General features: G+C 36.9%; 1 protein-coding gene across 6 annotated transcripts in view; it reads right to left on the bottom strand.

Moving 5' to 3' along the window:
• hlcs (holocarboxylase synthetase (biotin-(proprionyl-CoA-carboxylase (ATP-hydrolysing)) ligase)) overlaps nucleotides 1-24,276 on the bottom strand; it is a 128,786-nt gene that overhangs the window by 23,523 nt on the left and 80,987 nt on the right. For 4 of the 6 annotated variants that reach the window (XM_069888946.1, XM_069888951.1, XM_069888947.1 and 1 more), the window contains one exon: nucleotides 9,434-9,499. The exons of the other annotated variants lie outside the window; for them this stretch is intronic. In XM_069888946.1, coding sequence (XP_069745047.1) covers nucleotides 9,434-9,499 — 66 coding nt within the window. The remainder of the gene's footprint in view (nucleotides 1-9,433; nucleotides 9,500-24,276) is intronic. 6 annotated transcript variants of the gene reach the window in all.

The raw sequence follows: 24,276 nt of genomic DNA, 5'->3' as shown, positions 1-24,276 counted from the left end.
TACTTTGACATTACTGGAGAAGCCAAACATTTCAATCAATGGAATATGGTTCTAAATCGATCCCAAAAATGGCCGAAAATGTTCTGAAAATAGCTGTCCAAAATTCTGCTAAAATTGGACAAAATCAAAACATATACATGAAAGAGGCTTCAAGTCTTGTACGTTTGTCACACAATGAGTTGATATCTGGGTAAATTTGAGCGAGCTTAACTTGAGAAAAATGTACCACTTTAAATTGAGTCAGATGAGTCATGGATAAAAAGTCAAAATTGAAACCCAATGTTCTTCTGAAATAGGGATATTAAGATCATTCTCCCATTCAGTTTTAATCCTAAATGTACAAATAGTAATTTTAAAAGTTAATCTATGAAATTTGGATCTGGAAGATATGGAAATATTGAAAGTTTAGAACAAATAAAATGTCTAATTTGGTAATATCTAAAAAAACTGTCTATTTGTCATCATCAATTGTTGTAAAGATGTAAAATTTTGTTGATAAAAAGATCGTCAAAAGTCTTAATTCATCAACGATTCCATTCTTCATAGTTTGCGTCTAAAATGGCAGGTTGGAATAAATGATTGACTAGAATAGGACTAGCAAATATAAGACCCATAGTTCCAAAAAACTTCCTAAATTGACTCCAAATCTTCAATCTATGTCTCATTATTAAATTCTTTGTTAGTTTTGGAATAGAGAGAGGTAAAGGTGAGCCCAATACCAACTGTAAGGAAGTATTCCTAAAGGATTTCAATTCTGTTTCCATCCAATTGGGGCAGTTTTCTCTATTATCAAACTGTAAGAACAATGACATATTCCTTATGTTCATTGCCAAATAATAAAATCTAAAATTAGATAATAATATTTCTCCATCATTACTTGTGTTCTAAAGATAACTTCTTTTTATTCTTAGTATCTTTCCTTGCCATATATATGACATAATAGATGATTTCAATGTGTCAAAGAAAGACCTAGAAATAAAAATTGGTAATGAGTGAAATAAATAAAAATGTTGATAAAATATTCATTTTAATCAAAATAATATGGCCTATCATTGTTAGAAAAAGTGGTAACCATCCAGAGAGTATTGTTTTAGCCTGATTAAATAAAACTACAGTTTTCTTTAAAGAGGTTTTTAAAAAATCTTAGTTATCATAATAGCTAGATATTTAAATTGATCATTTACTATTTTAAAAGGAAAATTAGAATAAAGAGTATGTGGGCCTTTTAGTGGTAAAATATTAACCCTCATGGCTGACAAGAGGTTGTTCTTTAAATTTCCTGCTCAAAGAAATTATGCAGAGCTGAGTTACATTTGATTAACTTAAGCCTGACCATTTTATTTCCAATGGGAAATTGACAATATTCAACATTTATTATTTATCACGATCTTGCTCACTTCCTTTTAACCTTTTTTGAATTTTCATTAGGCTAAAAGTTGCTTTTTCTTGTATACTTCATCTGAAGAGCAAACACATGTGGTGTTGCATCATGAATACACAATCAGGCTTGCACCATGCCTCTGCATGAAATATTCTCATAGAGCATAAAATGTCATCATAGAACACTGCATTATAGCTCATTTGTACAGGCTTTACTCAGTAATTTGATAATCATTGATATTCTTTCATTTATCTTGACATAAATCCTATTGGCAGCCTATTTCATAAATTAGACATGGAAGGCTCAGAAAAGGCTGTCACAGATATTCTCCCCTGATGTCAGCGGGTATAGGTTTGCAACTGAGAATTTATCTGGCTAATAACCAAATATAACTTCCATTTTCACATTAGCTGTTCATTATGCATCATTTGAGTTTCCTGTTCTTTATCCTTATGCAAGTTCACATTCTGCTGAAATATGTAATTATTTATCATTTTAGTTAGAATCAGAATTTATCGTGACAAACAAGTCACAAAATTCGGTGTTTTTGTGGCAGCATCAATAGTGCAAACATTGATATTATAACGATCTTACAACAATAAATCTAAAAATAATAGTGCACAAAAATAAGTCAGTCTCTTTGATCAGGTTATTCAGGAATCTGATGGCAGTGGGGAAGAAGTTGTCCTTGTGCTGTTGAGTGCTCATCTTTAGGCTCTAGTACCTTTTTCTCCTGATAGTCGCAGAGTGAAGAGGGAGTGGGGGTCTTTGAGGATAGAGGCTGCTTTTTCATGTAGATGTCTGTAATGTTGCAGGCCGAGGTAACAACCCTATGGAGTTTATTGTTGTTCTTAGAGTTGGCGCCTCCATATCAGGCAGTGATGCAACCAGCCAGAACTCTGTTGAAGTTTACAAGAGTTTTCGGTGACGTTCTGAATCTCCTCAGGCACCTCACAAAGTATAGCTGCTGGTGAGCCTTCTTTGTGATTGCATCAACATGGACGTTCCAGGACAGATCCTTGGAGATGTTGACACCCAGGAACTTGAAGTTCTTGACTCTCTCCACTACTGAACCCTCGATGAGGACTTGATCATGTTCCCCTGACTTCCTTCTGAATTCCACAATCAACTCCTTGGTTTTGCTAACATAGAGCACAAGGTTGTTGTCGTTCCACCATTCAACGAGCTGATCCATCTCCCTCCTGTACACTTACTCATTGCCGTTTATGATTCTGCCAACGACTGTGGTGTCATTGACAAACTTGTAGATAGCTTTGGAATTGTGCCTGGCCACAGAGTCATGGGTATATAAGTAGAGAAGTGGGCTAAGCACGCTTCCTTGTGTTGATGATCAGTGAGGAGGAGATGTTCTTTCCAATTTGTACTGACTGTGGTCTTTGAATGAGAAAGTTAAGAATCCAGTTGCAGAGAGGGGTACAAAGGCCTAGAGTTTGTAGCTTCTTGACCAGCACTGAGAGAATAACGGTATTGAAGGCCGAGCTATAGTCTATGAAGAGCACTCTTCTGCATGAATTGCTGTTTTCGAGGTGATCCAAAGCTGAGTGGAGAGCCAGCAATATTGCATCTGCTGTGGAGTGATTGAGACGACAGGCGAATTACAGTAGGTCCATATCTTTGCTTAGGTGCGTGTTAATTCTGGCCATGACCAGCCTCTCAAAGTATTTCATCACAGCAGAGTTGGTGCTACTGTGCAGTAGTCATTGAGCCAGCTCACACTACTCATTTTGGGTATCGGGATGATTGTGCACTTTTGAAGCAGGTGGGAATCTCTGACTGCAGCAATGAAAGGTTGCTATCCTTCAACAAAACTATTCTTAATTTCGCAGAGGCTGCCTCTTGTAAAAGTATAAATGAGTAATGCTAACTTATATTTTACCGACAGACCAAATCTCAATAATTAATTATAGTGCAATGGGCAACATTGCTTCATTCATTAAAGATCAATTCTATTAATAAAACTACCTTATTCCTCATTTTTTGGGGCTACAGGTGGAATCTTGCCCCATGCTTTCAAGCATTGTTCCAGTAGGAAGTGGGTAATAGGAACACCTATTTCTGTACTTTTTCTTAATAAAGTTTGATTAAATTGTGGTTTTTGAATCATGACCTCACAATTAGTGAAAAGAATCTCTGGGGAATTTGCTCTGGAAAATAAATCAAATATTATGAGTAAAGAATATTGCAAGATGACCATATTCTTTGTTGTAATTTTGCAGGTATACCAGCCAATGAAACATGGTTAGCATCAACCAAAATATAAAATAGAATAGAATACAATAAACACGTAATAAACCATATGCAATAAAACTGCAATATTCTAAAGTAAATTGTTAAAAAATGATTGATTCTGAAATATCAGTGCAGCACCACTCAACACCGTGAATTGATAAACATTATCACGACTTCATGAAAAAAGCTCTTTTGAACTCTAGTAGTTCTTGAGTGAAGGCTTCTATAGCACATGGCTGATGGTAGGAGAGCAAATAGTTCATGGTTAGGGTGTGTTGCATCTTTAATGATATTCCTCACCCTGTCCAAACCTTATCCCGTATAGATAGATTCGATGGTAGGCAATTGGATTCCAACAGTCCATTGGGCAGTTCCGTACAAGATCGGAGTGCCTTCCAAATTTGTGCGGAACAATTCCCATCCCAAGCTGGAATACTACATGTCAGCGCACTCTCAATAGTACATCTATAGAAATCAAATAGAGCAGAGGGGTAACTTCCTCATACAGACGATGTTGCGCCTTTTTGATCAACATTGATGAATTCAAAGACCAAGTGAGATCATCAGAGATATGGACCCCCAGGAATTTGAAGCTCTGTAATCACTCCACCCCTGCTCCATTGATGTAAATCGGGACGAGCATGTGGCTTTCTGCCTGTCTAAAATCCACAATAATCTTTTGTCTTCTGGGCATTGAGTAACAAATTGTTCTCAGCACACCACAAGGCTAGGTGCTGAACCTCACCACTTTAGGCCGTTTCATCGTCCTGTGATGAGGTCTGCCACCACGGTGTCATCTGCAAACTTTATAATTAAGTTTGAGTTGTACTTGGGAATGCAACCAGAGATAAAGATAAAATATTGCCCAACCGAACAGACTGGAGTCTGTCAGTAAGGAAATCCAGAATCTAGTTACAAAAGGATGAGCTAATACCATACAAAGAAAGTTTGGTCATCAGCTTTGATGGTACAACAGTGTTGAAAGCCGAACTATAATCAATAAATAGTAATCTTACATAAGAGTTTGGTCTGTCCAGGTGAATCATAGTAGAGCGTAGCACTTTTGAAATGGCATCCTCTGTTGACCTATTTGCATGGTAGGCAAATTGATGTTGGTTGATCCATAGTGGAAGGCAAGCAAGATTTCAGATGAGATCAACCTCTCAAAACATTTTGCACTGATGGGAGTAAGTGCTACCGGATGGTAGCCATTCAGACTCGTGGCGGTAGAGTGCTCTGCCACAGGCACAATTATAGCAGTTGTTGGAACAACAGTCTTGGCCAAGAACAGATTAAAATATCCGTTAAAAACCTCTGCTAACTGATCTGCACCAGTTCTAAGCACTCGACCAGGAATGCCATCCAGTCCGGCTGCCTTCTACTAAGGATGGCCCATACATCTGTATTAGAAAACGAGAGGTCCTTCATTCAATGAAGGATCCACCTTGAAAGGGATGTCCTTATTCTCTCAATTGATAGGAGCATAGAAATAATTAAGCTCTTCAGAGAATTTTAAGGGGTCACAGCTAGAAACAGGCACTGTCCCAAATTATTTATAATCTGTGATAACCTGTGTTCCGTGCCACATGCACTGTGAGTTCGAGGATGCAAAGTGCTCCTCAATCTTCTCTTTGTATAAATGTTTAGCCCAAGAGATTCCCCCCTTTAAGTTGGACCTGGCCAAACGATACATCTCTTGGTCTCCAGCTTTAAAATCCAAGTCTCTGTCTCTAATCAAACGATGGACCTTACTGTTCATCCACAGTTTCAGGTTCACAAATATTTTAATTTTCTTCTGTAATGTAACTCCATCCACACACCTATTTATATACTCAATAACAAAGTTGGTATATACATCAATATCGATCTGAGTAACTACTGTGGTACGTTCAGCAAACACACTCCAGTCTGTATTTTGAAAATGTTGCTGAAGAACAAGATCATCCCCCTCCCGCCAGATCTTAACAGTTTTAACTATGGGGCTTGGGAATCACAAACTGTGAAAGATGGTCAGACTGACCCAAGTGAGGGAGGGCAGTGGTTCTATATTGGGAGATCTAGTCTAGGTTTGATAGAAGGGAGAATACTATTAAGATTTTTGGGGTGTGAGAGAGGAAATGAGGAGATGGGGATGAAGGGGGTACGTTGCAAGATGGATGGAAAAAACAAATAATAGTTCATTCCCGTATTTGCATGTGCCACTTTATTTCCTCCTCACGTCCCTCCCTGACTCTACTTCTCCAATACGTCCCTCAGCTCTTCCTCTATTTTCACATCTCTTATTCTCACTACTCACTCACCTGACACCATCAGGAGGTCCATAAGGATGAGACCCAACATTAGTGAGGGTTGTTGCGACAAGTTTGATGTACAGCACTGTGCAGGTGCACTATTGGCTGAATTCCAGAAAGAAGAGACTTAAAGTTGCAGAGTCTTTCACATCTCTTAGATAATCTGAGATCCACTGAACCCTACAGAAATCTTTTGAAGAATAAACACTGTTGTGATAGTCGTTACATTGCAGTCAATGTATAAAGAAAAAGATGTGGGGAAAAAAAGCAATAAACAATTCCTCACCAGTTCCAGGCAGTTCCTTCAGGAACCACTTCTCATTTTCTACTTTCATGACTACTCGTTCAAACTTGGAACCCAGGGACAAATTTAAATTTAGATACTGGCGTCTTTGACCTCTCAGTATGTTACAGATCGTGTTAATGATCACGAGCTTATTATCTTAGACATTCTTTAACTTAAAAACTTCAATGTATTTTTTAAAACCAAGTTCCAAAACTATCAGTATAATATACTCTTGATGACCAGATAAGGTGACCACATTCTTCCAGCAAATAAAATAAGCACATATTAGTTAGAATGCAGACAAGGAAAAGGAAGACCCTGGTGTTAAAAATCAGGTTAAACAGTCAATTCAGTTCAGTTGTTGTCATCAAAATGGGCTTAGCAAAACTCATTGTCTACATAAGAAGAATTATTTTTTGTAATATTTTATATATCATTTTAAATATATTTAATAATCAATACAAATGTAAAATATCATTTTACCCCCTCGCTCCACCCCATCCCCTTATTAAACAGAGAAAGAATGAAAAAGAAACACAATAAAAAGCAGTCCATTGTCAGTGCGTACAGTAAAACATATGGAGACACGATAATACCAGTGTTAAAGTCTTTACAGAGGTCTACTGGCTAGCCAGTAGCAATCGTAACCCTCTATTGCCATCAGTGAGATACCTATATGCTGTAAATAAGGCTGTCAGATTTTTAGGAAGGTGTTATATCCCTTTCTGAGATTATATGAGATCTTTTAAAGAGGGATGCAGCAATTCATCTCCGAAGACCACCTATCCACGAGTAGATGGGAGTCAGACTTCCATGTTACTGCTAGGCACTTCCTCGCCACACATAAGGCAATTTCTATTAATTTAATTTGAGAATTAGTTAGTGATCCACCCACCGTGGTAAAGTTCCCCAAAAGACAAAGCTCTGGATCTACTGGGAAGGTGACTCCTGTGATCTTGGTTAGGGTGTCATAGAGATCATACCAGAAGGGCCTCACCTTCATGCCAACCCAGGTAGAATGCAAGAAGGAACCAACCTCTGCACCACACCTAAAACTCATCTCTGATAATTCAGGTTTATATTGGTGTAATTTCTGTGGGGTGAGGTACAATTGATGGATAAAATTATAATGGATCAATCTATACCTGGCATTGATTGTAGCCAACAGACTTTCCTGACATAGGTCTGACCAGAGTTGTTCGTCAATTGCTATGTCGAAGTCTGACCTCCATCTCACCCTAGACTTATGCAAACCTGGCTTTGGGATTTCACTCATCAATAAAAATTACATTCTAGAAATAAACATATACACATTTCCTTCTTGGATTAGCTTCTCCTTTTCAGTGAGTCCTGTTAAGAGTCATTTCAGGGTCCAAATTGGCCCTAAGGAAGGATTGTCACTGAAGGTAGCAAAAAAAAGTCTTATTAGACAAGTCATATTATTTCTTCTTCAGCTGTTCAAATGGCATGAAAAGTCCTTGATCATAACAATCTTCCAGACATCATATCTCCTTAAGATACCAGGTTTCCAAAATTTTATTGTTCAAAGTCATGGGTATAAGTTCATTTTGTCTTAAAGGTGTTCCACATTATTCTTGTAGCAAATATATGAAAGACGTATCCCAAAGACTCGATAACATTTTAGCAGATGTAGCCTTGATTTAAAATCTCATCTTAAAAGCACTCCTTTAATAATGCTCCAACACTTCATTAGAGATGCCAGCTTTAGTAAGGTTTAAAAAGACGAAGTATGGTGCTGGAGCCCACTCTCAACACTTGCTTAGAAATTATCATGCAGTGAAGATCGTATTCACTGTGCCTCTAGAAGCTACACTGCACCTGAGATGATGCTACATTTCTGTAGAAAGAGACTTACTTCTCTGCCATTGCCAGATTGAGATTTATCTCCTCTTCTGAACCTTTTGCTACCCTTTAACAGGATCAAAACAACATAGTGTGATATCTTAAGCTGCATTAAAAAAGTGATTTTAAATTGTGACATTGGTGGAAGAGTGTTTCAGATTTCCTTCTGCAACATTGCATTGTCAGTCCCAGCACAGCACAGTCCTTTCATCAGACAACCTCTTGCAATTGCCAATGTTTAGGTTTCCGGGTGGGATCTCTGGACCCAGATCTTTTTGGGGCGTACCACAATACAAACATCACTCTTTGATTTGCGGGAAAGTTTTGTTGCTCAATGAGTTCTGATTGGAGGATATTGGGAGTGTGTTCCCAAGGGGTTGGGGGGGCTCTCACAAGCTAATGAAGAATAGTGCCCACAGGAGGCACTTCTTGTGCAAAATGGCATGCAGATTATGCAGGTTGCATACAGGTGCTCCTGGCAAAACAATGCCAGGGAGGCTTGGATAGGATACAAGTGTGGTCAATGAATGTCTACAGTTTTAAGAAGACTGCAATGCAGGCAAATGACTGTGCCAACTCTGCCTAACGCTGTAGGCTGATGAAAAAGCAATGAAGTTTTCTAAGGTTGAGAATGGAGATCACTTTACCAATAAACTTGTCAATTAAGGAATGGAAGCAACAGAACAAACTACACCATTTCTCCCAATACAGTAGTTAGCCTAGTGGATAGTACAACATTATTACAGCACCAACAATCCACTCCCACCCTTTAAAAACATGGGGATTGCAGGTTAATTGGTGATTTTGGGGGCACGGGCTCATGGGCCGGTAGGGCCGGTGATCATGCTGTATGCCTAAATTTTAATCTAAAGACTGGGCCATTTCTTCAGAAAAATGCAGATAGCTTCATAGTGCAAAACCAGGTTTACAGAGATTGAGAGAGATGAGACTCGGATTTAGGAATTGCAGTCATGGCAAGATGTTGGTCTGATTGGTGTTTGGAATAGAATGACGTAAATTATAAATGCAAGTTACGGATTTGCACAATATAACTTGCTACACCAATTATACCTCACACCACAGAAGTTACATAAATCAAAATCAGAACTATCGGGAGATGTGTTTTAGATGTGGAATGGAAAGAGGAACATTTGTGCGTGCAACGTGGTCATGTGTGAAGGTGATACCTTTCTGCCAGGATATTACTGAAATACTATCAAGGATAACAGGGGTGGATTTCGCAGATGACTCATGGCTTTATTTTTTGGGCAATTTTATTGAAATAAGTAACAAACTAACTAAAGACTACATTTCATTTGTTAAAATAGCTTTAGCTGTGGCTAAGAAATGTATTGCGATTACTTGGAAAACTGACTCTCCTCTTCAGATAGCACAATGGAAGAAAGACAGAGATGACCAGTTGTACACCTATGGGGGAAAAAAACAATTTAAAGAACAAATATGACATATTTATAAAAATATGGGAAGCATATATAAATAAATAAGTAAATAAATAAAGTGCTATTATTAAAATATAAGCGATCTCCCCAAGGAAGATTTTTTTTAACCCAACTGTAACCCCTGAAGGTGTATGGATTAATACTGTAGGGGATGGGAGGGGGAAGGGGTTGTTGTGTTGTGTTTTGTATCTTGAAAGTGGAGAATTTTGAAATGTATATCTATGGAAAAAAGAAATATTATGAAGTGCAAAAAAAAAAAAAGAACTTTATACAATCTGTTTACATAAAATCAATCTCAGTCACCTGTGGCAGTGCAATCGCAAGGCTTAGCAATAAGGGAATCAACCAGCCATCTAAAACCACTGTTTGACGCATCACTATCAATATATGTCGCTAACTTATAACTGGCTTTCAATCCCTAGGTTTGAATCAAGGCCTGGCTAACAGAACACATCTTTTACTGTTTACTGCCTGAATTGTTTCTGTGTACTGACTGCAAGGGTCATTTATAAAATGACTTTGAGCCATTTCAATCAGCTTTGACAACGTCCAGAATTCAGCACATTAATGAGAAATCTCAGTAAGAATTAAAAGGATGACTTTAAGCGAGAAATGGAAAAATGCTAATGCGAAAACCTACTTTGCATTGAAGCATATGATCCCAATGGAGTAAGTGTGGGTTCCCAATATAAAATTTCTACCCAAGAAACAATAATTTATATGATTTATTTATAATAGTAGACCTTTTTATATATATATATTTTTTTTTTTAAATTTAATTATTATTATTTATTTATTTTTTTTTTTTAATGAACTGGATAAATATTCTAAACCTTAAGAAAAATATTGGAAAATTAGAAATCTGAAATTAGGGGCAAGCTGTTATCTTGATTAATTTTCATCAAAATTGATAAAAAGACATCAACACACTTAGTAGAGTTTAACAACTTCAGATCATAACCATCTTTTCTTTTGAACAACAGCAATGATTCCCATTTACACTCCTTCTTGGCTCAATGATTACTTTCTTATTTTTCTCTTTAAATTTTTCTTCCTTGCCACATTACTTTTTTCTTCATAGATTTAACTCTCTTCCTTGCAATCATTTTAAAGCTCTTCCATATGAATTCTTTCCTTCCCCTCCTTCAATGATATCTTAATGCTCCTACTATTCTCAGCATCTTAAAACTTCATTCCCTGGAGCACAGCAGAATGATGGGAGATTTGATAGAGGTATATGAGAGGTATAGATAGAGTTAATGCAGCGAGTCTTTTTTTCCCACTGAGGGTAGATGAGAGACAAACTAGAAAACATGGGTTAAGTGTGAAAGGGGAAAAGTTTAGGGGGGAACATTAGGTAGAACCTCTTCACACAGAATGGTGGGAGTGTGGAATGTGATTCCATCTGAAGTGGTGAATGCAGGCTCAATTTTAACATTGAAAAATAATTTTGACAGGTACATGGATTGGAGAGGTATGGAGGCCTATGAACTGGTGGACATCAGCGGGACCAGGCAGAATAATAGTTCACACAGACTAGAAGGGCCAAATGGTCTATGTCTGTGCTGTAATGCTCTATGGGACTAAAGTTCTGTTTTAAAGTCCTTCCTTATGGATTTTTCCCCTTCCCTCCTTTCATACCTGTTGATGTCTTAATTCTACTTTTCTCAACATCTTAAAACTTTTTTTTCAACTCTAATTATTTTACTGTTACCTGAAACTTTAACTCTGTTTTTTTTTTCCTTCATATGTTGGCTGACCTGAGTACTTCCACCCTTTATGGATAAGATAACTGCAATTTATAAGATTTGCAAAAGAGTTCTTATCAAGTACTCCACAAGACACCAGAACTTCTGAGCTAAAGCATGCCTGTAATCTTCAGAAGAGCTTAAGAGTGCTTAATATTAATAATAAGAGTGAATTCAGATTCTAGAATGCATGAACATAAAATGCATGAACTTCTTGACAAGAGTTTAAACACATGGATAGATGGTCAAAAGGAAATAAGCATCAGAATGAACATTCATATTTATTTTAAACAAAAATGGCAACAATTTGCACAAAGAATGCAGATTTAACTGATCCACAAATAAAGTGTAACAAAACTGAAACTTTTAAATGCGTCGAATGTATTAAACCAAAACCTCTTGTTGATGGTCAGATGACATCTTTTTAATTCTTATGGATGTTTACTACTTCCAAATATCCAACGATACTCATTTTACATTTTCCTTGCTTGGCCATTAAGGTGAGTGATACTTAAAAACTAATTATGTGCCATTTGGTGCATTGTGAAGAATTGTATGGCATTTTAGCACCAATAGTTATTGCTGTGTGAGCATTTCTTGCTGGAGATACTTTGACGTGGGATTAACTTCTAGAGGAATGCATTAGTCATGCTAAACACCAACAAGCTTAGGCTAGCCTGATAGATTGCACCACACTTCAAATCAGAAAACCCTTTTATTGACAGCTTCTCATTGAACGTCTAAGAGCATTAGTGTATTTAGGAGCGAGATGTTTTGTATCGTCTAAAGCTGATCTCATAATCATGGTATAAAATTAATTCAATGCTGCTTTACATGTTAATCCTTACAGGATTGATTTTGGGATCACAAAGTGTAGGATTGGAAAATAGAAAAATAGCACTTAAAGTGAATCATTTCAGATCTCATTCTCCACACTGACTGAAGTGCAGCTGTCCTTTCTTTCAGATGGTTAGGTTCATGAGACAATCCTCACTGTCCTATAGAAAAGATCAACTCAGTCACAGGCAACTAAGTCAAACGAATCAAAGCAATTGGGCAAAGCAAAAAAAAAATTGTTTAAATTATAATATCTCTGCAATCTCTTTCAGCTGTAAAATCCTTCAAAATCTAGAAATGCAAAATAAACTAAATTTACACGAGATCCCCATGGGTGCAAGAGGATGCAAGGCGACAACTGAATGAAGGAAAAAGACATATCAAGAGAAAATATAAAGAAATTGGAAGTTAAGGGAAAAGGGAACTTGGAAATTAATATACATGACACCAAACACTAAACTATTTCACCAATACATTAATAAAAGAAAGAAAGGATGGGATAGGAAGAAGTCCGTATCGGAATAGCAGGATTTTATAAGTATGAAAAAGTGATGGCAGAAATATTATTGTTTTACTTCAGAAGCTAGTTGGGAATTTGAAAAGATGGACATGACATTGGATGATGAGGGCTTTATGGGGGGAAAAAAAACTCAATATCAAAGGGAATTAAACTAGGTGGTTCTGTTGGATAGAATACAGGCATTTGAGAAGAAACCAGAGAAGACGTATGTGACAGAGTATACTCTTAACAAACCTTTCCTAATTTATCTCCCAAGTGCATGTCTATATGCTCTGTCACACATAGCATATGTATATTTCATACTTCAAAAGAAAAACATTGTGAAACCAGGGGACTTGGATTTGGTTGTTCAATTGTTAATTTGTGATGGTGGATAAAACATGTCCATTACTTAACATCAGGTATAGAAAAAGTGATGAAATCCCTTCTAAAATACTTTAAAATATGAACAAAAAGGAGAATCTTGTTTGATCAACCTGATGGAATTTTTTGAAGAGGTAACAGAGAGAGTGGATAGCAGGAATGCAGAAGTTGTAATTTATTAATATTTTTACTCAAAAGAGTAATCCAGTCTAATGAAAAAGGTCAGAGAATGTGGGGTTTGGGGAAATTAGTAGAATGGAGGAGACAAATAATTGCTGCTAATTGTTGCCCAATTATAATCTGACTTTTAATAGCAGAAACAATGCAGTGCCCAGAAGTTTTCTGTATTACTGGATTTTTCTCTGATTTCCTCAAGTTAAATCATTTTTCTTTATTTTTGGTCTACACCACTACTCCACCCATCAGTACCACTCCTTCAAATGTTGGAATTCCTGCAGTCTTGGAAACACTTACAGAGAGGAATGTATCGCAGCTGTTGGTCACCCTTTCCTTCTTCCCTAACTTTGTATACTTTTGTAGCTGCACTTTGGCTGACTTGCAGGGAGTTAGCTAAAAACTAGTGTGAAAACGTGGTCAGCCATCACTATGTAAAACACAGAAGTCTGCAGACACCATGTCTGAAGTAAAAACAATGTTGAAGAAACTCAGCAGGTCAAACTGTGTATTTTATATAGCGAAGGTAATGGTACTTATCCAATGTTTCGGGCTTGAGCCCTTCATCAAGGTATGAGAAATGTTGGCAGCCGCCCGAACAAAATGGTTGGAGGAACATGGTCCCAAAGGCAGGAGGTAATAGGTGGATAAAGGGAGACACAGCAGCAAGCAGGGGGAGGAGGGATGCCTCTGGGAATAGAGAGGGAAGGGGTGAAGAGCTGAGGGAAAAGAAGGAAAAGGGAAGGGAGGGAGAATGGAGAGTAGGCTAGCAGAGCGCGATGTTCATGCCATCCAGTTGGAGTACACAGACAAAAAATCAAGCCTTGTTCCTCCAATTTACGGGTGGTCTTAGTGGGATAGTACATGTATGTAAGCATGAGAGTGGGGCGCAGAATTGAAATGGTTGGCCATTGGGAGAGCAGCCAAACAATACATTAATATTGCTCGCAAATTAGCAACAGTTTGAAAGCAGTTTTGTCATTCCCATCACTTAATGGCTTTTTTGCTGCAGTTGCTTAATATAAGTGACTCTCCTTTTGTTAAATCTGGGCTGATCACATGGAAGGTGCAATGCACACTGGTGTGTTCATTTTCTCCTTGTGCAGAAAGCTCCTTCGGTTTTGTGTGGCTGTTGTGGATGATGGTATTGGAGACTGGGTTTCTTATTAAACTTCATCTTTGTGGTAAGAGGAATTGCAGAGGCCAGCTGGGCCTCCTGCCTGCATGCATCAAGAGTTAATTTTAGAGGACACACAGTCATCATGCACAAGTGCAGAAGGTTTTCTGGTGGTCCTGCCAAACAGCAAGAGCTCTTAATTAGCAGCAGTGCTCAATCAGACTGCTTAACCTGGCGGAGCTCTGGGAGGTCATGCTCCTGCCTGCTGCACAGGCACAACAGCAAGGCACAAGGAACTGACAGCAGGGTTTTTAAATGCATCATTAAATGTGCCTTTTTCTACTTGTAACTCAATTTATCATTAGCTTTTAAGTCCAATTCTAGGTTGACTGGAAAAACAGTGAAAATATTTTTTAAACAAGCAATGATAAGAAATTATGCTGTCGATTCAGGCTGTTAATTTTATAGTTTTTAATCTTTTTCGAAGCTCATTATCCTTCTCCCAAAATGTAACATGGCACATTTACTGAAAATACAATCATTCCTCTAAAATTTCAACTTCGCATTACAGTATCAATTGAATGTATTCCCTTTGTTATTTCACATTCAGTATCGGAGATAATCATTAAGGCTCATGAAAATAGTGTCCAAGTGATATCAAGGAATTAAATAAATAAAATGATTCCCTGCATCTATTCATTCATATTGTTGTTTCAGAGTTGTAGAAGATGAAAGCAAATGGTTACCACTGAGGTACATTGGGAGAGGGAGCAAGCAGTGGCAGTGTTTACAAAATGGCATGCATTATTACTGAGTATATTACTAAAAAATTTACTTCTGAGTGAAAAGAACAGAGGCATTTTCTGAATACTTAGACTATGTAATTAATCTTGCTAATGGAAATAAAGGATTTCAGAACTGCATTCTTTCTAAAGGATATGTTATTATTGCTGGAACCAGACTAAATGCAGTAAAATATAATCAATTCAGCCTTCTAATCTTCAGAAACCACTTTTAAACCAACCTGGTTTCAATGTATAGGCAGTATGAGCATACTTTAACCACAGGAAGAGGAGCTCTCCAATGGGTAGAAATATTGGACCGAAGCAAGGCAATAAATTTACTTTTTTTAAGGTATGTATTGCTTTCTATTTAAGGAACATTTCACAAAAAAATCAGAAAATATGACAAAGATATTGAATATTTTGTCTACTGTTATTACAATGTTAAATGTAATGGGTAAAATTAAAGTCCTGTCTGCCAGTTCATTCAATAATTCATACATAAATACAGAAATTATTTTACAACATCTTGCGGACCATATAGATTTTTCAATAAAATCATACGAACTTACACCCAATTTATATCTTGGCGTTTTAGGGAAAACCTTCAAAGAGGTCTAAGGAATAGAGAGCACAACTGCACAGAATCATTCATTTATATGGAAAAAAGTTTTGAACAAAAGCACAAAAAAAATTATTGCTTTTGTAAAATGTAGTTGGATGGCAAAACATCTGAGGCTTGCGGTTAGCCAGACGCTGGCTCTCTCAACCGCTTTATGTTGAGAGATAGTGGCTATACTTTTTGGCTATAGTTCGTTGAAAAGGTTGCTCACATATCATTGTTAAAAATTTCTGTTATTTCTCAAAGCACAGATTTGGAGATGCTATGTTTTCTGAAAAGGTTTCTCTTCTCAAAGGCATGTGTGCTATATTATTTTAATATAATACAACATCGTGAGTGGAGTGACAAAATTCAATTTTTTAAAAATCACAGATTTGGAGAACTGAATCTTTCCTTTTCCCAGTACTTACCGTTTTTTTCCCCCCCTTTCGGATGCTAATCAAACTGTTGTGAATTTATGGCAATTCTAATTTTATTTGAAACTACCATAGTATTACATATGCCAGTTCCAGTGTCATGAAAGTTGTTACACACTGTACAAATTATACTGCTAAAATAAAGCTATATTTGATTTCAACTGTTGAAAACATTTGGCAAATTAGCATGTGTTTCTAACTTTCAGACACCTACTCAGTAAGAACATTAAAGTAACTGCCTTTCACTTTTTAAAAATCACTATAGATTGAGTACAACAGAGTAAATGCATTTTCAGTACAGCTTTGCTTCCTGAAACTTTCTAACAATGCTGAAGGAGTTGCAACTTTTTAACTGTTGAAAGAAATAATGGTTATATGGACCTGTAGAACATTTGTACATCACTAATATTTGCCAGAAAAGCTTAAAATCATAATGCGATCAAATCCAGCTAAATCTTGATTTTCCCACAAGGATAATAAAGACATTGTTAACAAAAAAAAAATGAAGTCCTAGTTCCTTATGGATTAGCTGGTAAATGCTTTATTGTGAATTACCAGCTTTTCAAGCTATCAATGAAGATGGTGTCTAAAAGCATACCATTTCTTCATGAATAGATTGTCATACAATGTTAGTAGAATAACCCTGTTAAGTTTTCTGAAATTTGAATTCAAATTCTCATAAATTTCTGCAATTTGCTTTTCAAATCAATATTCACGTTTTTGAGCTCACATTGTTACTTCATTTAAACAATGACATATTAAGAGAACAGTAAAACATGCAAGTTTATGGCTACCATAGAAACAACATTGTACATTTCCCAGAATATTATATCATAATTTATCCTAAAATAAATGATGCAAGTATTTCTCAGAACACCTCGAGCATTTTTAAAAAAAAGTATGGAATAAATAAAATACACAGTCAATGTATAAACAAAAATATTTTACTTCATAAAATCTACTCAACAGTGATGTAAAACACAAGAACGTAATCAGTTAAAATTAAGGCAGCTCTGCTCAATGTATTTTCAACAGTTTAAAATTCTAAACGAGCTTTCTCAATGTACAACCAATTTACTTTTATTTACCTTTAATTATTTTTAAAAGTTTAGCATGCCATTATTATACAGCACCAATAGTTGGTTTACAAGGACAAACATCTTGCTGCTTTGCAACATTCAGTCATTCCACAAAATTGAGGCACATAGTCTCATCAGATTTTTACACATCAAGTAAGATTCTAAAATCTGTCTGGTTACTACGTGCCAGTGAATTATTAAACTACTTTTCTAAAGTAAATTTTTTTTAAAAAAACAAAAATCATCTTGATTGAATTGTCAGCCTATGCTGTTTTTGAACAGCGAGAAAGACGGCTGCATTCTCTGAACTCTCTGTCCTGAGGACTAATGCAGTAATGTTTAGTCTGTTCTATTGACACAGTCCTTTGCATTATAAAAGGTTTCATCGGCTTTCCTTAGGAGGGAAATAAATTGGAATTCTTTGTAAACTGTTAACTAAATTCTAAAATGTTAAACTAATCCTGAGGGTACACACATATCAGACTTAAAATACCAAAGATTCCTGATGTTTTTCTACACTTTAAACAGATTTGAACATTGGTTTATTCTGATATCTTAGACCAATTTCCCATCAATTCTATAAACTGCAGATTCCAATTTTATTCTAAAGTCAACAAAATTCTTTATTTAGACTGTAGTTGCAAATGTAATCTACTCCACAGTTTTTATTCAATATGTGCCACATTAAATTATACAGATTTAGAAACTTGTAAAGTGGAACCATCCAGTTCTGGGTTTTCAGATTAAAGCATTGTTCAGAGCAAATTTAAATAAAATAAGGATAATATAAACCAGACGAATTCTATCCCGCTTGAAGGAGTTAAAATGGACTAGAGCATCAAAGTTTTTTGAAAGAGAAATATAAAATAAAATGAATCTAGAAAGGATTTATTAAGTATTATCAAATGCAAATTTCAACAAAAACTTTTGTCGTTTTGTGATAATGATTGCCTTTTGATTAATGTAGTTAAGTTTTTCTTTTAAATGAAGCCCTTATACTTTTTCACAAGAAACTTTGAGGATACCTTTAAATTCTTGAATGGTTCTTTAACTTAAAATGATAACTATGAAGTATCAAGCAGTTGTAATTCCCTCATTCAGTATCGAATAAAATAATTAGAAGCAGAAGGAAAATAATGTAGCCTTCTAAGTAGAAAGCTCATTGTTAATATTTTTCTTAAACATGAATTCACTGACAGTCGAATGCTGTCAAAGCTTGGATAACACATTGCAAAAATAATATATTGGTATTGCTGCTTGAAACTCTGTTGTGATTATAATTGCCTCACAATTCTGGATATCAAGGTATTCTGTATTAAATTGCTTCACTAAGTTATAATCCATTGGAACCTAATGATTCTACAGTTCGAGTTAGTGTCAAGTTAGCGATTTGAAGTCAGTACTATTGAAAAAGAAAGCTTAAAAAAAAACATTGAACCCCTTCAGTTCCTCCCATCCTGAGACCAGTAATTCATCGTAAGTTGGTGCCACAGATAACGCCAATTCTATAGTCAGAAGCTCTTGTTTCACGTGTAAGACTAGGTACTGAGTGTCACATGTTCTTTTGACAACAAAGCTTTAAAATAGTACTCCCGAACTCTAAATAATCATATCCAGTACATATCTGCAAGCTTCGCTGATTTAAGATTTTTAAAAAATGAGAACACTGGCTGTCGTCCTGCTGCCTAGCCTGGAGAATCTGATCCAAAATAACCACTTGAATGGTCACATAACAATAAATGAACCTTCCTTCAAATTCCACACTTGCTACAGAACAGATATCTACAACTTTCAAATAAAGATCAATGACATTGGTGAGATGCACAACTACTAATGACTTTGGAAGGACGAACTGAAAACAAGGATTTTCCAGGAGAAAGAGGAAAAAAAATGGAAGGACAAATATAAAGAAGTGAGTGTTTAATATAAAGTCATAAAAATTATATTTAATATTAAATATAAAGAAAGTAAGACCACCCGGAAATTGAAGGAACAACACCTCATCTTCCAACTGGGCACACTCCAAACAGATGGCATTAATATCAACTTCTCTGGCTGTCGTCAAACCTTCCCCCCGCCGTCCCCCCATCATTTCTACCCCCGTCACCTTCCCCAGATCTGTCTCTCCTTTCGCAAAGACACCTCGCTCCTTATCATATCTAATGAACACCTTTTCGTGGCCTGGATTCGATCTCCAGCTAGCATTGTCTGAATTCTGAGATTTCCTGAGGTTTCCTGCTTCTGGCTCCATTCGGCCCTTCTTCAAGGAATCATTGACAATCTATCTTTGTTTTTTATGGATCTCTGAAAGACCGGCTGATTTCCTCCAGTATGTCTTTACTAAATATAAAGAAGCTTTCAAGATGACTCTAAGTTGTGGTATTCTGAAAGGAATGTGACACGAGTTGGACATTTCCTTTTTTTTCTAAATACAAATAATATTTACAATTTTCCAATTTGAATAGATGCTTTTACCAACAGCACTTCATTCTTCTGCACCCTATAGATGTATCATTGAATGCAAATATGCTTTGGTAGATCTTGAATGATTTATTGCTTTGAGTACTTTACATTCACTTTCCATATTGTTCTGAGAATTTACCAAAAGGTTTGGTAATGCCCACTCTTAAAAAGTCATGAAAAGTGCAATAAAGTGGCTTCAGAAAAACAGTTGTCAAACTGACATTAAAGTTGTTTTCCATAGATGGATGTATTGGTCAAACTTAAGGTAAAAACTGTCATTCACATGAAATACTGATATGTGTAATCTTACAGCACTCGAAATAATTTCCTCATGATGAGTGAGAGGAAACAACGTTACTTTTAAAAGCATGTTTATTGGGATGGAAGAAACATAGAAAATAAGAGTGGGAGTGGGCAATACGGTCCTTGGTGCCTGCTCTGTCATCCAAGCTTGTCAGACATCACACCATTGATCCTTAAAACAGCATTTTTTAAAGAAGATACAAAATAGTTTTCTAAAAAAAAAATGAAATGACAGAATGTTCTTTCCATTTTTTTGAATTAAAGGAACTCCTGGTGCCATTCCTTTCATGAGACTATAAAAATCATATCATTTTACCAAGCCTTTTCTGTGTAAAATATCCTTTCCAATAAACACAAAGAACCATTGATGGAATTAATGTGCAGAACTTTCCATTAAATTACATATTCCCTGGATCTGATATTCATTATTTTCTTACCACTTCTTGGGACAGAGTTGAATATTTTTGACTGTTAGAAAACTTGATCATACCACTGCTGTGGTCCAAACTATGAAATTTATTTTATTAGAATTTAACCTTCAATGCATTCCTTGCAAAGCCTGAAGCAACCCTTGGCAATACACATAAATATGCCAAGGCTTGAATCTAAGTCTCTTACTGGCATATGTACTGATTTTGTCCAGAGGGAAACTCTCAACCCTGCTGCCATCTGATCAATTCAATATTCATGCAACAGCTTTGATGCCTTCAGGTAGATTATGTCCTTCTACTCAAAATACAGGTGCTCCTCAAATTACAATGGGGTTATGTTCCAGCAAACCCATCGTAAGTCGAAAAAAATTGTAAATTGAAAAAGAATACAGGTATAGCTTGTATAACACAGACAGTGCTATATCAGTTCCCTCACCAATCCCACTGCTCTGTTCTCACCCCACAGCCCTTTATCATTCCTAACATTGATCCCACTGCCCCTCTCTCCCCTGACAGCATTGTATCAGTCCCTGCAAAATTTCCGACTGAACTAAAAGAAGTGATTGACCAAGGAGGCTACAAAGAATTCACCTTAGAGGAATTATCAATGTTTATTGGAAAAATCAATGATGCTTGTGATTAATTTACTTTAACGTATTACATGAAAGTAAATAACGGCCATCGTAATTTTAAAAAATTGTAAGTCAGATCATCGTAAGTAGGGGAACACCTGTACCTTGACAATGAGGTTGTGCAGACTATACTGTCAGACATGAGGAGAGATATATATGACAAACCCGTTGGAAACTATGATATGCAATTACCAAATTTCATTAATATTATCACAATACACATCTTTAAACAATTTCAACATTTTACAAAATATCAACACTGAGCACTCACCTAATGCTAACTTAAAGATTATAATTTGGGGATTATATATATATATATATATGCAGCTCAGTTCAGGCATTTTTTTAAAAAAAGGATTAACAATTAACATTTAAAATGCATTAGTACAGATCAAACGCCAAAAGCTCAGATCAATACAACAGCAAATCTAAATTTAATTCACTGAAATCTTTTAACAGTGCATTAGAATTATTCATTATTAATAAGAAATCTTGTTCACAGTAACTGTTCAGTTTTATTTAAAAAAAGCAATCCTCTTTTAAAAGTTTTCATTTTAATAATGTCTGGAGAAGGTAAAAAAAATTGAAGTCGGTAACATTGAAAATTTAAATTCGTAACATGACTCCCTTTAAAACAGACACAATGAGCACTGTTTCTTGAAAAGGAAAGAATTAATCAACCTTTCATTCTTTTTAAGAAAACAGAAATCATTGCACAATTAAGATTAAATGTACAATTCAGGTAGTAAAGTCAATCATTTTGATGAAACATATGCTGAATATCCTCAGAGAATATTTTTAGAACAGTTTATATGAAAAAGGTAATAACTGGAAACTGGTCTCTGCTAACTGTCAACATTCATTAAGATACAGCGCAGCGTTCACCCTATTATCAAGAAAGGAGCATTTTCCGAGCATGTATTGTAGATTTACAAGCACGGTGCACTATCTACTATTTTCTGTTCCCCTCATCATAAATTATAAGTTATTGTCCGATCCATCTCCAAGGTAAGAACTGAATTACCATCTATGTCAGCATAAAAGACGTTATATAGACAACCCTCTGAATTTCCACCTCAAACGTCAGTTTTGAGCTATACTCACTGTACAAGACTACCCTATATCATGCAGCACCAATATTCCTTTACCAACCACCCCACTGACCAGTGGAGTGATCCTGTCATAATATTTTAAAAGCAGATTATCCAGTAAAGCTTTACATTTTATGAGCATATTTTAAAATAAACCACCTCCGGCTCCTTTAACTGGCCGTTTAAACCCTGTACAGAGCTGACGGCAGTCAGACTGGGTGGATGGAGCCCGCAGGGAAGCGCTGAAACTTTGTTGTTATGGTTTGGATTTTATACTTGCCATATAAGACGACGCGTAGTTTTGGGGTGACATTTTTAAAGTTCAAGTACCGTATTATACACCACCATATACGGTATTCCAAACTTTTGGTTACTAGCAATGTTCCCTCTAATTTTCAGTGGTCAGTGTGTGCAAAAACCTTCTGTTTTGTAAATATGTTTCCTGTGACAAAAGTACGTGCATACTGAATGCTTTTGCAAATGTAAACTTGAAATGATTTTAAGATAATTTTGGCACAGCTTACCTCTCATGCCTAACAAAACTGGATTGGCATGTTTTAATGTAACACAGGTATGATTCTTTGGCTTGGCTTCGCGGACGAAGATTTATGGAGGGGCAATGTCCACGTCAGCTGCAGGCTCATTTGTGGCTGACAAGTCCGATGCGGGACAGGCAGACACGGTTGCAGCGGTTGCAAGGGAAAATTGGTTGGTTGGGTGTTGGGTTTTTCCTCCTTTGTCTTTTGTCAGTGAGGTGGGCTCTGCGGTCTTCTTCAAAGGTGGTTGCTGCCCACCGAACTGTGAGGTGCCAAGATGCACAGTTTGAGGCGATATCAGCCCACTGGCGGTGGACAATGTGGCAGGCACCAAGAGATTTCTTTAGGCGGTCCTTGTACCTCTTCTTTGGTGCACCTATGTCACGGTGGCCAGTGGAGAGCTCGCCATATAACACAATCTTGGGAAGGCGATGGTCCTCCATTCTGGAGACGTGACCTACCCAGCACAATTGGATCTTCAGCAGCGTGGATTCGATGCTGTCGGCCTCTGCCATCTCGAGTGCTTCAATGTTAGGGATGAAGTCGCTCCAATGAATGTTGAGGATGGAGTGGAGACAATGCTGGTGGAAGCATTCTAGGAGCCGTAGGTGATGCCAGTAGAAGACCCATGATTCGGAGCCGAACAGGAGTGTGGGTATGACAACGGCTCTGTATATGCTAACTTTTGTGAGGTTTTTCAGTTGGTTATTTTTCCAGACTCTTTTGTGTAGTCTTCCAAAGGCGCTATTTGCCTTGGCGAGTCTGTTGTCTATCACGTTGTCGATCCTTGCATCCGATGAAATGGTGCAGCCGAGATAGGTAAACTGGTTGACCGTTTTGAGTTTTGTGTGCCCGATGGAGATGTGGGGGGGCTAGTAGTCATGGTGGGGAGCTGGCTGATGGAGGACCTCAGTTTTCTTCAGGTTGACTTCCAGACCAAACATTTTGGCAGTTTCCGCAAAACAGGACGTCAAGCGCTGAAGAGCTGGCTCTGAATGGGCAACTAAAGCGGCATCGTCTGCAAAGAGTAGTTCACGGACAAGTTGTTCTTGTGTCTTGGTATGAGCTTGCAGGCACCTCAGATTGAAGAGACTGCCATCCGTGCGGTACCGGATGTGAACAGCATCTTCATTGTTGAGGTCTTTCATGGCTGTTTCAGCATCATGCTGAAGATTGAAAAGAGGGTTGGTGCGAGAACGCAGCCTTGCTTCACACCATTGTTAATGGAGAAGGGTTCAGAGAGCTCATTGCTGTATCTGACACGACCTTGTTGGTTTTCGTGCAGTTGGATAACCATGTTGAGGAACTTTGGGGGGCATCCGAGGCGCTCTAGTATTTGCCAAAGCCCTTTCCTGCTCACGGTGTCGAAGGCTTTGGTGCGGTCAACAAAGGTGATGTAGAGTCCTTTGTTTTGTTCTCTGCACTTTTCTTGGAGCTGTCTGAGGGCAAAGACCATATCAGTAGTTCCTCTGTTTGCGCGAAAGCTGCACTGTGATTCTGGGAGAACATTCTTGGCGACACTAGGTATTATTCTATTTAGGAGAATCCTAGCGAAGATCATGATTAATGATTTGTTTAACCAACTAACTAGTTAACAGAAACAGTTAGCTAAGAGATTATTTTCAATATTT

Source organism: Narcine bancroftii, chromosome 7 (genome assembly GCF_036971445.1).
Source record: "Narcine bancroftii isolate sNarBan1 chromosome 7, sNarBan1.hap1, whole genome shotgun sequence".
Classification (NCBI taxonomy): Eukaryota; Metazoa; Chordata; class Chondrichthyes; order Torpediniformes; family Narcinidae; genus Narcine; species Narcine bancroftii.
This window is presented reverse-complemented; position numbering and strand designations above follow the sequence as displayed.